This window comes from Lucilia cuprina, chromosome 2 (assembly GCF_022045245.1).
Source record: "Lucilia cuprina isolate Lc7/37 chromosome 2, ASM2204524v1, whole genome shotgun sequence".
Taxonomy (NCBI): domain Eukaryota; kingdom Metazoa; phylum Arthropoda; class Insecta; order Diptera; family Calliphoridae; genus Lucilia; species Lucilia cuprina.
The window spans coordinates 38,846,814-38,864,082 of NC_060950.1; the positions used below are offsets into that span (position 1 = coordinate 38,846,814).

Consider the following 17,269-nt stretch of genomic DNA (forward strand, 5'->3'; position numbering starts at 1 on the left):
ACTGTTTATCTTAAACATAATACAATTAATTGTTACAACCTACTTATATAGTTAATTCCTAACACTACTTATTTTCTATAAAATAATCTGTCATATCTATATACATATCCAGAAGGTAAATAAGTCCTTTAAATCTTCCTCGTTTTGAGATGATAGAGTTTCATAACAAATCCATCTTTTTCGCATAGTTGAAAGAACAGGATCAGAAGATAGAAGTAAACTATTAAAAATATCTTCATTCTGTGATTGCCTGGAGCATTTTCTTGAGCTGAAAAGTTGAACATGCTTAAAATCTCGATTCCTCGCTACCTGGGCTTATTCTGTTAACTCTCCAAGTGGAAGAATATTCGATTCAATTATTAATTGACCATGACACAATACTTTTCTGTACTGTTGGTGTTAGTTCCCTCCATGGATACAGAGATACAAGTAAGGAGTGAGATCGAAAAATTATTAACATACATATATGTTTATAAAAAAGAAACCACTAAACTTACAGCTTTATTTTTTTTATTTGATTCAAATTATTATTACAATTTACAAAAAAAAAATTATTTTTATAGTTTTAATCACTAGTGATGAAATTTTGAACCCTTTTCGGAAACCCTTGCATTAACGTTTTTATAGTGCTTTCTGTCACTTTGCTCGAACATGTAGTCCATCTCCGTTTAAAATCTACCACACTTTTGGACACCTTTTTTGTACTCTTTTCTTTTTAACAAGAGCCCAATATCTCTCCACTGGCCTTAGCTCCGTGCAGTTTGGAAGATTTGCCTCTCTTGGTACAAATACCACATTATTGTTCTTGTACCACTCAAGGGCTTGTTTACCATAGTGACAGGATGCCAAGTCAGGCCAAAAATAAGTGGACACATTATGAAGTCTTATGAATGAAGCAGCCTTTTTTGTAAACATTCCTTGATGTAAATTTCGGTATTTATAGAGCCCGTTGTAACAAATGATTGGCTTCTTTTGCCGCAACTGCATATTGCTTGCCATACCAAGAACTTTCTGGGAAATTTTGTCTGCTTTTGGGTCCTAAACTTTTCTTCAACATTCCCTCGAGCATCAGCAACATAAAACTTTTGACCTGGAAGTTGCGAAAAATCTGCCAGAACATACGTTTCGTTATCCATTATGCAGCAAGAATATTTTTTATAAAACTTGACTTCAATTTCCGTGCTCTGTTTTTGGCCTCTAAATTTTTAGCAGCGTTCCTGTCAGGAACTTTTTGAGCCTTGTTTGTTTTTAAACCTGCATTTGCTTTAACTTTTCGTACCAAATAGTCCGAGCACTGAGCTAACCCAGCTGCTTTCCTACCGGATGTGTTGGGAGCTCTTTTAAAAATGCGTTCTATTTTTTTGGCTTTAGAAACATCATGTGGACCATTCCTTCTACCTGAACCAGGTTTTCTATCAACTGACAAGTTCTCCCGGTACTGTTTAATAACATTGGAAACAGTTTGACGGCAGACCTTTGTATGTTTGGCCAACTTTTTGTAAGACCAAGTTGGGTTTAGTTGAAAATATTTAATAATTTCAGTACGCACTTTTTTCTGGTCACTCATTTTAATCAGATTAACAAAAAAATTAATATAATTGACATTAGACATAATAACTAACATGTTTTTCAAAGGTAACTTGATCAAAAAAATCAAATAATACTTTGGTTGAAAAATGTAATGAAAAACGTGTGTTAAGAATTTTTCGATCTCACTCCTTAATTTAGAAATTTCAGATGTATAATCCTCAAATCGATTTCAATTAATTTTATGTTTACTATTCAGTGCCATTAAAATAGTGTTAACTCTTCGAAGCAACTCCTTGTCGATTCCAGTTATTTTTGAAGTAATTTCAAAATCACGAAAAAACCTTCTTGCCGTATTACTGTCATTTGTACTACCGCAACTTGGAAGTGGTTTGTCGATGTTTAATCTCATCTGAACTTTAAATTCTTCTTGGATTCTGCTTTTTTCCGCAGCTCTCAGTTCTTTCAATTCTTCATTATTTTTTGTTGATTTAGTAAGATTCTCTGGCACACTTCTATATTTGAGGTCGTATGCTATGTGTAAAAAGTAATCCAAAAATCGTATTTCTGGCATGAAGTGGTGAAATTCCGAAAGACAGGACTTCTTCATTAATACTTCTGCTTTTGTTTATATTTGAGAATTGCGACTTTTTCTCATTACATATTGAGCATCTTTAGAAGGAAGAAGTTTCTATTATGGCATTGCTGACCTTTCCATCAATCATTGTTAAGCTTAGCTGATATGATACGTTAATAGAGAATTCCTTTATTTTTATGCAAATGGGCTCCAGTGCATTTATTTCATCTTTTAAATATTCCACTAAATCTTTTGTTGTTTTCTTTGACTCTTTTATATATTCAAATCCAATGGGTCTACAAAAATTTTTTGAACCCGGAGTTGTATTGATACATATATCTTCAAATGAATTTCCGATGCTTGACGATGATTGATTAAGGGAATATGAACGAATTCGTAATGGCACTAATGATGACATAAATACACTTTTATAGTCTGCTAATGTCCGACTTCCACAAGCTTGTTTGTATTCTGGAAGTGCTGATAAACCGTCACATCCCCACTTACACATTAAGACAACATCACAGTTATGAATTTTCCTTAGATGGTCTTCTGAAAAGTCTGACACAATTCTTGAGGCAGTTAATGATGCTTATATACCAATTCTTGTCATTTCCGATACAGGTATTCCAAAGTAAAAAATTACGAAATTATCATTACCTGTATATTTTTACCTACATGATCATAAACGAAACAGAACGAAATGATCTGTCGAAAAAATTTTGGTAAAAAAGTTATAAATTTCTGAAAATTTAAGCATAATAGGACCTTTCAATTATAAGGATAAGCAAACAAATAGAAAATAGGTAAATATAAGATTTAATACTAAAATATGAAAAATATGAAATTAAAGGATACAGGTTTAAATGAACATATTTTTGAATGTAATTGAGATATTGGCTTGAAATTTTTTTTAAAGGGCCGAGAATTTCCATATCTAACTAAAAAAAGATATTAAGGGATAAATATGGACTAAATTGTTGTAGCTATCTGCGACCCTATTAAAATTTTGATATAAGTTGAGATTTCCGTTTAGTTTCCATCCAACTACAAAATTTTAATCGAAATTCTTTTGATTTCCATCCCCAGACTTACTTTTTAACATCAAAAAGTTTTAAAAAGTTTTCAATTTTTGATATGCCTGTTTTGTCTTTTTCTACTATATGTAGTTTTTAATATAACTGGAAATGTCTTCATTCTTTCTGGCCCTTTTGGAAGAACACTCCATAAAACGGAACAAACTCTTCGTACTTTAATGTAATCTTATTGTAGATTTATTAAATATGGTACTTAAAATCTGAGAAGTTTACTTATATACCAATTCTTGTCATTTCCGATACAGGTATTCCAAAGTAAAAAATTATGAACTGTCTACCTATTAACATTTAGGACTATATTACTATAACCTGTAATTCAGTCATTGATATTTCTTTTTAGTGAATGAATCGAAATTATCATTACCTGTATATTTTTACCTACATGATCATAAACGAAACAGAACGAAATGATCTGTCGAAAAAATTTAGGTAAAAAATAATTATAAATTTCTGAAAACTAAAAAAAGATATTAAGGGATAAATATGGACTAAATTGTTGTAGCTATCTGCGACCCTATTAAAATTTTGATATAAATCATAGTTTTAGAAATTTAACAAATATGTAATATATGACAAAATCTTTATTTATGAACAAAACTCAATGAAATCTTCAACGCTTGTTAAATTTGTCATTTCAAATAAGAAAATGCAAAAAAAATTGAAAAGGTCAAAGGGCATCCCGCATTTCCCAAAAATAGGAACGAAAATCCCAAAAATGGTATTTTTTACATTTTTGCCCATAGGGTCACATTTCTTTCAGGGCTGGAAAATACTTTTGGAGTAAATAGAAAACATATTGGGGTTTCCAAAACTGCTTTCAATTTTCTGATCCCAGCTTTGGGATTTTAGAACATGTCGCCCAAAGTTGAAGTTTTGATAAAAAATAGGTCATATTCGGAAGGACGCAGTGGCAACATTTTCAAAAAATAGGACAAGTTTTTTACGTCAAAGCGTTCTGCGTAAAGATACCTTTTAGAAAATTATAAAATTATTATATGTTCTTAAAGAAAATTTTATTTTATTAATAAAAAGAGTTACAACACATTTTGGGCAAAAAAAACGGCAAAAATCTAAAATTTTTGGAATTTTTAAATTAAAAAACGTATATTTTTGGATCTGTAAATGATATTGATCTTAAATTTTTGTATATTATTGGAAATTTTGTTGTCTAACTAACAAGGCGGACCAAGGTATGGTAAATTTTGTATCACAAAATTTTTAAATGCCTATATCGGATATTATAAGAGATAAGTAGTATGTTTTTTTGTAGCAAGTTTTTTCAAGATCTCGTCGAGTGCTTTCAGAAAATACGAAATCTTTGTATTTGGTGAAAAACAAAAAAATGGCACGAGTTTAAAAATTTTCATGTCGTAGGTACCCTATTTTGAGCCGCCACAGCTCCGTCCCTGGGGCATCTGCGGCGTTCATCTTCAAAACTTAAACTCGAATACTCCTTGGCTACGCTCACGCCAAATTTTATCCCGATCGGATCAGCCGTTTAGAAATGCCAGATTTATTTACAAAAAATTTCCATTCTGCCCCACTGTGCAATGCATATAAGCAATGTAAAGTCCATGGATTTCAAAGAGTCCATTATCAAAAAAGGTTTAATTTTAGCGAAGCCGGTATTCGAAATACCCCAGAGTTTAAAACCCCTGCGCCCGGCCGAAGGCCGGCTATCAGAAATACTTTTTATATGGAAACTAAAATGCAACAACACCAAATTTAGGATAAATTCCTTTGGGGGTAAGTGTGTCCCTTTCTTAAATTCTTTACAAATTCTCAAATACAGTTCTGTTTCAAAAGTGATACATTGTCAATGGACATTAAAACACTTTTAAAAATTGTCATAACGTCCATGGACACTATGAAACTTTTTGGTGTGTCATAACGTCAATGGACATTATGACACCCCACCTCAAATATATGCTAATATATTTATAAAATTTCAGATATAATAATTTTATGAAAATACAACAAATATTATTACATAAAATATTTTTTTTAAATCGCGCGATTTAATAAAAAAATATTTTATGTAATAATAGTTGTTGTATTTTATGTAAAAAATATCGCGCGATAATGTTCTGATTTTTTATAAAATATTAAAAAAAAGTAATAATGAAAGATCAACCCTAATTATTATTATCGCGCGATAATGTTCTGATTTTTTATAAAATAAGGAGTGAGATCGAAAAATTCTTAACATACATATATGTTTATAAAAAAGAAACCGCTAAACTTACAGCTTTATTTTTTTTTTTATTTGATTCAAATTATTATTACAATTTACAAAAAAAAATATTTTTATAGTTTTAATCACTAGTGATGAAATTTTGAACCCTTTTCGGAAACCCTTCCATTAACGTTTTTATAGTGCTTTCTGTCACTTTGCTCGAACATGTAGTCCATCTCCGTTTAAAATCTACCACACTTTTGGACACCTTTTTTGTACTCTTCAATTCTCTTTTAACAAGAGCCCAATATCTCTCCACTGGCCTTAGCTCCGGGCAGTTTGGAGGATTTGCCTCTCTTGGTACAAATACCCACATTATTGTTCTTGTACCACTCAAGGGCTTGTTTACCATAGTGACAGGATTCCAAGTCAGGCCAAAAATAAGTGGACACATTTATGAAGTCTTATGAATGGAAGCAGCCTTTTTTGTAAACATTCCTTGATGTAAATTTCGGTATTTATAGAGCCCGTTGTAACAAATGATTGGCTTCTTTTGCCGCAACTGCATATTGCTTGCCATACCAAGAACTTTCTGGGAAATTTTGTCTGCTTTTGGGTCCTAAACTTTTCTTCAACATTCCCTCGAGCATCAGCAACATAAAACTTTTGACCTGGAAGTTGCGAAAAATCTGCCAGAACATACGTTTCGTCATCCATTATGCAGCAAGAATATTTTATTTTAGAATAATAAAATTTTCTTTTCGTTATACAAATTATTCAAAGCTTACAATCATATTTTATAAAAACACAAGTTAAATTATAAACAAAGTATTTTGTTCTACACCAAATAGTCCGAACACTGAGCTAACCGAGCTGCTTTCCAACCGGATGTGTTGGGAGCTCTTTTGAAAATGCGTTCTATTTTTTTGGCTTTAGAAACATCATGTGGACCATTCCTTCTACCTGAACCAGGTTTTCTATCAACTGACAAGTTCTCCCGGTACTGTTTAATAACATTGGAAACAGTTTGACGGCAGACCTTTGTATGCTTGGCTAACTTTTTGTAAGACCAAGTTGGGTTTAGTTGAAAATATTTAATAATTTCAGTACGCACTTTTTTCTGGTCACTCATTTTAATAAGATTAACAAAAAAATTAATATAATTGACATTACACATAATAACTGCCATGTTTTTCAAAGGTAACTTGATCAAAAAAAAAATCAAATAATACTTTGGTTGAAAAATGTAATGAAAAACGTGTGTTAAGAATTTTTCGATCTCACTCCTTACATACTTAATTTCATGTTTCTAGGTTCTATATTATAGAAAATTCAAAAAGTACCTTTTCTAGAACGAAAAAGTACCAAAAAGTCCCTTTTTCTACGTTCTTACCTAGTCAAGACACTATGCTTAATTTCATATTTTTTAGTTCAATATTATAGAAAATTCAAAAAGTAAGGTGTAGAACGAATAAGTTCCAAAATAATCCCCTTTGATGTGTTCACGTCTAATACGACTCTACATACTTAATTTCATGTTTATAAGTTCATTAAAATTGGAAACCCAAAAAGTCCCTTTTTGAAAAACGAAAAAGCACAGAAACGTTACCTTTTATGGGTTCTGATTTAATTCCGAATCAACGTACTAAATTTCATGTCCCTTGGTTCAATATTATAGAATATTCCAAATGTTTCTTTGAAATTCTCAACTAATTCAGACTCTACATAATTTCATATTTTAAAAAATATTTAAAAAATTCCAAAAGTACCTTTCGAAAACAAAAAAAATCCAAAAAGTTCCCTTTCTTTTATGGTTTCTAACTTAAGACTTAATCGACTCCGCTATCTAAAAGGATCTAGAATATATATACATTTTGGGGTCGGAAAATTATATTATAGAAATTACAAACGGAATGACAAACTTTGTATACCGTTCTCACGAAGAGAAGATTTAATTTATTTTTAGATTAGCTAATCTGTTTATTAATTGGCATTCGATTGCCATTTCAAAAACCCGACATTATAATAGGAAAATGATAAAATTAAAATCTGTTTGATTTTTATTTAATTTGGACACAGATGCATTGAATGAACGATTTGTATATGGTACTCACTTTTGCAACTGGATCAAAGAAATTTCTACCAACTAATTGCAATTGCAAACCTTCCATAGCACGGCGTAAAATCAAATTTAAAACTTGTATTTGTTGGGCATCAGAAACATCAACAATGCCGACATGTTTGATTTTTATCAGTATTGTTTCCCCTTCGCGATTTTTAGTTAAAAGTTCCTTTTGACCATTTTCTGCTTGATCCATAAAGAAATTTGTACAAAATAACAATGTACCATCAAATATATAACCACCAAATAGATCTTTATGTTGTGCTAAATAAGCACGACGAAGACGAATCATATCTACATCAGGACTAAAGTCAACACGATATTGATGAATTGACCATTTGGGCTTTCTAAGTATGCGAAAGTAGTTTGTTTGTACTGACACTTTGTCACCAATCGTACCGCACTTTGTTGCCAGATCTTGAGGACGAGAGTGAACTAATTCGGCAATAACACGTTTTCCACGAACGACACCACGATTGTCCTCCTTTCCCACAGCTGCAAATACAATAATAAAATACATATTTATCTAAACCTTTATCTTAAATTGTATTCCATATACATACATATACACTTAAAAAAAGGCATAATTCGAATTCACACAAAACGATACATTTTTTTTATTTTAATAAAATTTGGTACATATGTATACTTCATTATTTGGAATTTGTATTGTGTTATTATTTATTACCTTTATTTTTCATAATTTTTTAATGGTTTCAGTAAAGAATAAATTTTTTGTTGGTCCAATTACTATATTTTGTATGGAGCTAGTGTACCGTCCGTTTTGTGTGAATTCGAATTATGCATTTTTTGCGAAACAAATTAATCGCATAAAACGAAGGTTAATAGTAGTTGATACATATATCGAATCCGAAGAGATGCACTTAGCGCTCAAATATTTACATACATTTAATAATATTTATTCAAATATAAATAAATAAAATATTATTTCAAAACTTAAGGTAACCTATAACATATACATAGAAACGAATCTGAGTATGACTGAACCTAAGTCTGCTGACAAAAAACTAAAGGTAGAATTACCCAACCGCAACATATGTAACCGTAAGAAAACATTTTAGCTGATAGTTTTTTATTAAGGAAAAGCAATGAAAATGTTTACCGAAATGTAATCGTAACGTTTCAACCTGTATAAAATATAATTTTTTAACGTTTACGCGACATTTGTAGAACAGTGATGGCACTTTTGTATGTAGAATATAATTGTGGTACAAATTCCTTTTTTTCATACTTTTCTTTAGTTGAATGTACAAATTTGAATTTTTATATTATTATGCACATATGTAATAAACGTTTTTAGCTTTTAAGATTTGATAACATATCGAAATTTAGAGGCTGTATAAAATACTTTCTAATTATAGAACCAGGCGTGAGTCAAACTTTATATTTATGTTAATTCTAAGAAAAAAAATATATACATGATTAAAATTTTTCTCCTGGAGTTAGATGTCAACAAAATTTTGATATATAATATATTATATCTCAAATAATTATTTGTAAATTCGATATGGGCATTAATATTAAGGTCTTTGATATGTTATATGACATAAATTATTATCCTATGGAGAGCCAGGGCACAGTGGGGCAGAATGGAAATTTTTTGGAAATAAATCTGGCATTTCTAAACGGCTGATCCGATCGGGATAATTTGGCGTGAGCGTAGCCAAGGAGTATTCGAGTTTAAGTTTTGAAGATGAACCCCGCAGATGCCCCAGGGACGGAGCTGTGGCGGCTCAAAGTAGGGTACCTACGACATGTAAAATTTTTAAACTTGTGCCATTTTTTTGTTTTTCACCCAAATACAAAGATTTTTATATTTTCTGAAAGCGCTCGACGAGATCTTGAATTGACATCATATTATCTCTTATAATATCCGAGTTATAGGCATTTTAAAATTTAGTGATACAAAATTTACCATACCTTGGTCCGCCTTTTTTTGAATACCGGGCGTAATTTTGGACCAAATGGACTCAATTTTTTCTTGTTACTTAGACAACAAAATTTCCCATAATATACAAAAAATTTCAGATCAATATCATTTACAGATCCAAAAATATACGTTTTTTAATTTAAAAATTCAAAAAATTTTAGATTTTTGCCGTTTTTTTGCCCAAAATGTGTCTTAACTCTTTTATTAATAAAATAAAATTTTCTTTAAGAACATATAACAATTTTATAGTTTTCTAAGGTAATTAAGGTATCTTTACGCAGAACGCTTTGGCGTAAAAAACTTGTCCTATTTTTTAAAAATGTTGCCACTGCGTCCTTCCGAATATGACCTATTTTTTTTTCAAAACTTCAACTTTAGGCGACATGTTCTAAAATCCCAAAGCTGGGATCAGAAAACTGAAAGCAGTTTTGGAAACCTCAATATGTTTTCTTTTTACTCCAAAAGTATTTTCCCAGCCCTGAAAGATATGTGGACCCTATGGGCAAAAATGTAAAAAATCCCATTTTTGGGATTTTCATTCCTATTTTTGGGAATTGCGGGATGCCCTTTGACCTTTTTAATTTTTTTTTGCATTTTCTTATTTGAAATGACAAATTTAACAAGCGTTGAAGATTTCATTGAGTTTTGTTCATAAATAAAGATTTTGTCATATATTACATATTTGTTAAATTTCTAAAACTATGATTTATATCACAATTTTAATATGGTCGCAGATAGCTACAACAATTTAGTCCATATTTATCCCTTAATATCTTTTTTTAGTTAGATATGGAAATTCTCGACCCTTTACAAGCCAATATCTCAATTACATTCAAAAATATGTTCATTTAGACCTGTTACCTTTAATTTCATCTTTTTATATTTTAGTATTAAGTATGACAGAACATACATTTGATGTTGAATAAAATATTTGGACAAATTTTAAAAATTATTTAGTTAACTATTTTATTAAAGTCTATAACATTGTATATACAATAAAAAAAATATAATTTTATTATGAGCCACGCACAACAACACCTAAATCACCCCACACAAACCACCTTTCCCGCCCACCGAAATATAGAACACAATTTAATACAATATCATCAGTTAGTATAATAGCTTTTTTTATTTGAACTGTTTATCTTAAACATAATACAATTAATTCTTACAACCTACTTATATAGTTAATTTCTAACACTACTTATTTTCTATAAAATAATCTGTCAAATCGGTATACATATCCAGAAGGTAATATAAGTCTATTAAATCTTCCTCGTTTTGAGATGATAGAGTTTCATAACAAATCCATCTTTTTCGCATAGTTGAAAGAACAGGATCAGAAGATAGAAGTAAACTATTAAAAATATCTTCATTCTGTGATTGCCTGGAGCATTTTCTTAAGCTGAAAAGTTGAACATGCTTAAAATCTCAATTCCTCGCTTCCTGGGCTTCTTCTGTTAACTCTCCAAATGGAAGAATATTCGATTCAATTATTATTTGACCATGACACAATACTTTGTGTACTGTTGGTGTTAGTTCCCTCCATGGATACAGAGATACAAGTAATTTAGAAATTTCAGATGTATATTCCCCAAATCGATTTCCATTAATTTTATGTTTACTATTCAGTGCCATTAAAATAGTGTTAACTCTTCGAAGCAACTCCTTGTCGATTCCAGTTATTTTTGAAGTAATTTCAAAATCACGAAAAAACCTTCTCGCCGTATTACCGTAATTTGTACTACCGCAACTTGGAAGTGGTTTGTCGATGTTTAATCCCATCTGAACTTTAAATTCTTCTTGGATTCTGCTTTTTTCCGCAGCTCTCAGTTCTTTCAATTCTTCATTATTTTTTGTTGATTTAGTAAGATTCTCTGGCACACTTCTATATTTGAGGTCGTATGCTATGTGTAAAAAGTAATCCAAAAATCGTATTCTGGCATGAAGTGGTGAAATTCCGAAAGACAGGACTTCTTCATTAATACTTCTGCTTTTGTTTATATTTGAGAATTGCGACTTTTTCTCATTACATATTGAGCATCTTTAGAAGGAAGAAGTTTCTATTATGGCATTGCTGACCTTTCCATCAATCATTGTTAAGCTTAGCTGATATGATACGTTAATAGAGAATTCCTTTATTTTTATGCAAATGGGCTCCAGTGCATTTATTTCATCTTTTAAATATTCCACTAAATCTTTTGTTGTTTTCTTTGACTCTTTTATATATTCAAATCCAATGGGTCTACAAAAATTTTTTGAACCCGGAGTTGTATTGATACATATATCTTCAAATGAATTTCCGATGCTTGACGATGATTGATTAAGGGAATATGAACGAATTCGTAATGGCACTAATGATGACATAAATACACTTTTATAGTCTGCTAATGTCCGACTTCCACAAGCTTGTTTGTATTCTGGAAGTGCTGATAAACCGTCACATCCCCACTTACACATTAAGACAACATCACAGTTATGAATTTTCCTTAGATGGTCTTCTGAAAAGTCTGACACAATTCTTGAGGCAGTTAATGATGCTTATATACCAATTCTTGTCATTTCCGATACAGGTATTCCAAAGTAAAAAATTACGAAATTATCATTACCTGTATATTTTTACCTACATGATCATAAACGAAACAGAACGAAATGATCTGTCGAAAAAATTTTGGTAAAAAAGTTATAAATTTCTGAAAATTTAAGCATAATAGGACCTTTCAATTATAAGGATAAGCAAACAAATAGAAAATAGGTAAATATAAGATTTAATACTAAAATATGAAAAATATGAAATTAAAGGATACAGGTTTAAATGAACATATTTTTGAATGTAATTGAGATATTGGCTTGAAATTTTTTTTAAAGGGCCGAGAATTTCCATATCTAACTAAAAAAAGATATTAAGGGATAAATATGGACTAAATTGTTGTAGCTATCTGCGACCCTATTAAAATTTTGATATAAAGCATAGTTCTAGAAATTTAACAAATATGTAATATATGACAAAATCTTCATTTATGAACAAAACTCAATGAAATCTTCAACGCTTGTTAAATTTGTCATTTCAAATAAGAAAATGCAAAAAAAAAATTAAAAAGGTCAAAGGGCATCCCGCAATTCCCAAAAATAGGAATGAAAATCCCAAAAATGGGATTTTTTACATTTTTGCCCATAGGGTCCACATTTCTCTCAGGGCTGGGAAAATACTTTTGGAGTAAAAAGAAAACATATTGAGGTTTCCAAAACTGCTTTCAGTTTTCTGATCCCAGCTTTGGGATTTTAGAACATGTCGCCTAAAGTTGAAGTTTTGATAAAAAAAATAGGTCATATTCGGAAGGACGCAGTGGCAACATTTTTAAAAAATAGGACAAGTTTTTTACGCCAAAGCGTTCTGCGTAAAGATACCTTAATTACCTTAGAAAACTATAAAATTGTTATATGTTCTTAAAGAAAATTTTATTTTATTAATAAAAGAGTTAAGACACATTTTGGGCAAAAAAACGGCAAAAATCTAAAATTTTTTGAATTTTTAAATTAAAAAACGTATATTTTTGGATCTGTAAATGATATTGATCTGAAATTTTTTGTATATTATTGGAAATTTTGTTGTCTAACTAACAAGATATTATAAGAGATAAGTAGTATGTTTGTTGTATACTTATTATGAATTGGATACTTTACTGAAAATACTTTATTATTATCAACTCATTATTGAATTTATATGTTTGTTAATTTTTGAAATATGAAAAAATAATTTTCATTCCTAAAATAAAATTTATACAAAATAGACAAAATATTTGTGTGTCCGTTATTTTTATCATAGGTTATGGGCCCAGTCCTTAACCTCGCGAAAAAGAATTGAAAACAAAACAACATAAAAGTAAACGAATTAGAAAAAGAAATTTAAGAAATGAATTATTCTGGTTTCAAAATAGAACCATTGTGTAAAGATAATTTTGACACATGGAAAATCCAAGTGGAAGCCTTACTGGAAAAAAATGATGAATGGAAATACGTAAATGGAAGTTTTCCTAAACCAGTAAATCCTCCAGAAACTGTAAGTTTGTGGGAATCCGAAGATGCAAAAGCCAAAGCTGACCTAATTCTATTAATTTCAACCAATGAATTGAAGCAAATCAAGAACTGCAGTACATCCAAAGATGTGTGGGATAAATTACATGGTATTTATCAATCAAAAGGACCCGCAAGAAAAGCAATGCTCCTAAAGAATTTGATATTACTCAAAATGAAAAATGGCGATGACATAAGAGACCATATAAGAAAATTTTTTGACACCGTAGATAAAATAAATGAAATGGAATTAGAAATTATTGATGACTTATTAACGATTTTACTTTTATACAGTATCCCTGATGAGTACGAGTCATTTAGAATTGCAATCGAGACTCAAGAAAAGCTGCCAACACCAGAAGTACTTAAAATAAAACTTTTAGAAGAATTTGAAGCTAGAAAAAGAAATGTTTGTGAAGATTCATCAGATGCTATGTTTGCGAAGAAAAAGAATAAGAAGTTTTTTAAACCAAATGAAGTTCGACGAAATAAAAATGAAAAATTCAAATTTACCTGTCACAATTGTGGAAAAGTAGGACACAAAGCAAATGAGTGCTGGTCTTAAAATCAAAATCAACAAAGGTATGTACAAAAAAACCAAGAAACAACTCGAAATGCTGAAGTTGCATTTCAAGTAAATGGTGGAGGTGAAAGTTGGTGTTTAGATTCCGGCGCATCATCACACATGTGTTTCGACAAATCAAAATTCCATACAATGAAGTCACCGGATACAGACGTTCTAAATTTAGCAAATAACGAATCAGCAAAAATTGAAGGTAATGGAATCGTAAAAATCAAAACTTGCACTGGATACACCACCAAGTTAGAAAATACATTATACGTTCCGGACCTAAGATCAAACCTTTTCAGTAGCAAAAATAACTGAACATGGTTTTGAAGTAAAATTTACCAAAAATGAAGCGATTATAAGAAATATGATAACTGGTGAAAAAATAATGGTGGCAAAACGAATAAAAGATTTATATTATATTGAAGAAATAGTTGAAAACTGTAAAGCAGCTCAAAAATCCACAATACAAGAATGGCATGAACGATACGGACACCTAAATGAAAATGATTTAAAAGATTTGTTAAGAAAACAAAAGGTAAATGGAATAAATTTTAATCTAAATGAAAAATTAGAAACTTGTGAAGTATGTATGAAAGGGAAACAAACCCAAAAGCCGTTCAAATTCAAAATCAACCGAATTATTAGAACTTATACATACTGACGTTTGCGGCCCTATGAGAGTAAATTCTATTGGCGGTTCAAGATATTTTTTAACCTTTATTGATGACAAATCCAGATGGTGCGAAATATATTTTCTAAAGAAAAAGAGTGAAGTATTTAAAAAATTTAATGAATTTAAAAATATGGTGGAGAATAGTACAAATCTGAAAATCAAGTCAATCCGATCTGATAATGGAACAGAATACGCGAACAACGAATTTAAGAATTTTTTAAAGAATGAAGGTATAAAACATCAATTTACTGTTGAATACACACCACAACAGAATGGCGTGGCCGAAAGAAAAAATCGTACACTGGTAGAAATGGCCAGATGTATGATGATACAATCAGGGCTAAGTCCAGGTTTCTGGGCAGAAGCTGTACTAACCGCAAATCACATTCGAAACAGATGTCCTTCAAGAAGTTTAAGTGGTGAAACTCCTTTTAATATATGGCTAGGAAGAAATCCAACCGTGAATTATTTTCAAAAATTTGGTACTACAGCTTATATGCTTGTAAAATCAAAAACACCTGGCAAATTTGAACCGAAATCGAAGAAATGCATTTTTGTTGGATATTCTATAAAATCAAAAGCATATAGACTATGGGATATAGAGGATAGAAAAATCGTTTGTGCAAGAGATGTAAATTTCAGCAATTCATATCAACGAGAAAATAAATATAAAGATTTTTTGAAAATAAATCAAATGATGAAGAAAAAGATGCTATTGAATTGACGTTTACACCAAAAGAAAGAAGAAATTCGCAAAATCAATTAACCACAGAGGAACCTGAAGTATACAGTGAAAGTGAAATGGAAGAATTTTATGGTTTTTCAGATACAGAAGAAACATTAAATGAAGAATGCTCAAGTGATGAAAATGAAGAATTTCAAACACCCCAAACTTCCAAACGAGGACCTGGAAGGCCAAAGAAGATCAAAACTGGTAAAAGAGGTAGACCAAGAAAATTATTTGCTATTGCTGAAGATAACGAAAATGAAAAAGAAGAACATTTTGCAAATTTAATATACCATAATGATCAATTAACAGTTGAAGAAGCAATTTCAGGCCCAGAAGCGGAAAAATGGAAAAAGGCAATGAAATCCGAATATGAAGCTTTAATGAAAAACAAGACCTGGGAAATAGTCAATTACCCAGAAAATAAAAAGGTTGTAGATTGCATGTGGGTATTACGTAAAAAGTACAAAGCCAATGGTACAGTTGAACGTTACAAAGCTAGGCTAGTTGCGAAAGGATTTACTCAAATACCAGGCATAGATTATAATGAAACTTTTGCGCCAGTTGCAAGAATTGGATCCATTTGTCTTTTAATGGCCTTATCTGTAGAATTGAAATTAGATGTATACCAACTTGATTTTGTAACAGCATACTTAAACGGTAGTATTGAAGAACAAATTTATATGAAAATACCAAATGAAATTCAAGAATTTTTATCAAGAAAAAGAAAAATTAATTATAAAGCAAAGCCTGCTTGTTAAAGAAAGCATTATATGGACTAAAGCAATCTGGAAGACAATGGTACAAAAAGTTAGATGAAAAATTAAAACTATTTAAACCATTGAATTCAGATAATTGTATCTATATGTTAAAACATGAGAAAGACATTACATTATTGGCAATATATGTGGACGATTTAATAGTAGCAACAAATAATAAACAAAAATGGGAGGAACTGAAATTGGAATTATCAAAATCGTTCGAAATGAAAGACCTTGGCCAATTAAATTTTTGTTTGGGAATCGAATTTAAACAAGATGAGAAAACTAAGGAAATAACTATGTCACAACGCAAATATATACAAAATATTTTGAAAAAATTTAATATGGAAGACTGTAAACCTGCAAGAACACCATTTAATACGGGAATAAAACTATCAAAAGAAATGTGTGCAACCGAAGAAGAAAAATCAGAAGTTGAAAAGATACCGTATCAAAATCTGGTGGAATCCCTTATGTTTTTAGCAGTTTCAACGAGGCCTGATATCGCTCATATAGTGAGTGTACTTAGCCAATACAATGCTAACTATGGTAAAGAACATTGGATAGCTGCTAAAAGAGTTTTACGTTACTTGAAAGGTACTCCAAATATTGGCCTACATTACAGAAGAACAAATAAGCAATTAACTGGCTATGCAGATGCAGACTGGGGTGCTAATATAGACGACAGAAGATCATATACGGGTTATATCTTCAAATTAGCTAATGCTGCTATAAGTTGGGAATCGAGGAAACAAAGAACAGTAGAAATGTCTAGAACTGAAGCAGAATACATGTCGCTCTCAGAATCCACAAAAGAAGCAATATATTTAAAAAGATTTTTAGAAGAAATTTTGGGTAAACAAAATACAATTCTAATTTACAATGGCAATCAAGGAGCTGGACTATTAAGCAAGAACCCAATATTTCACAATAGAACGAAACATATGGATATGAGACACCATTTTGTGCGTGAAAATGTAAATAGCGGAAATATTAAAATAGACTATATATAT

General features: G+C 30.6%; 1 protein-coding gene across 2 annotated transcripts in view; it reads right to left on the reverse strand.

Annotated features, from left to right (window-relative positions):
- LOC111678555 (protein aubergine) overlaps positions 1-17,269 on the reverse strand; it is an 87,597-nt gene that overhangs the window by 38,300 nt on the left and 32,028 nt on the right. For both annotated transcript variants that reach the window (XM_023439947.2, XM_023439946.2), the window contains one exon: positions 7,492-7,994. In XM_023439947.2, the coding sequence (XP_023295715.2) occupies positions 7,492-7,994 (503 nt within the window). The remainder of the gene's footprint in view (positions 1-7,491; positions 7,995-17,269) is intronic.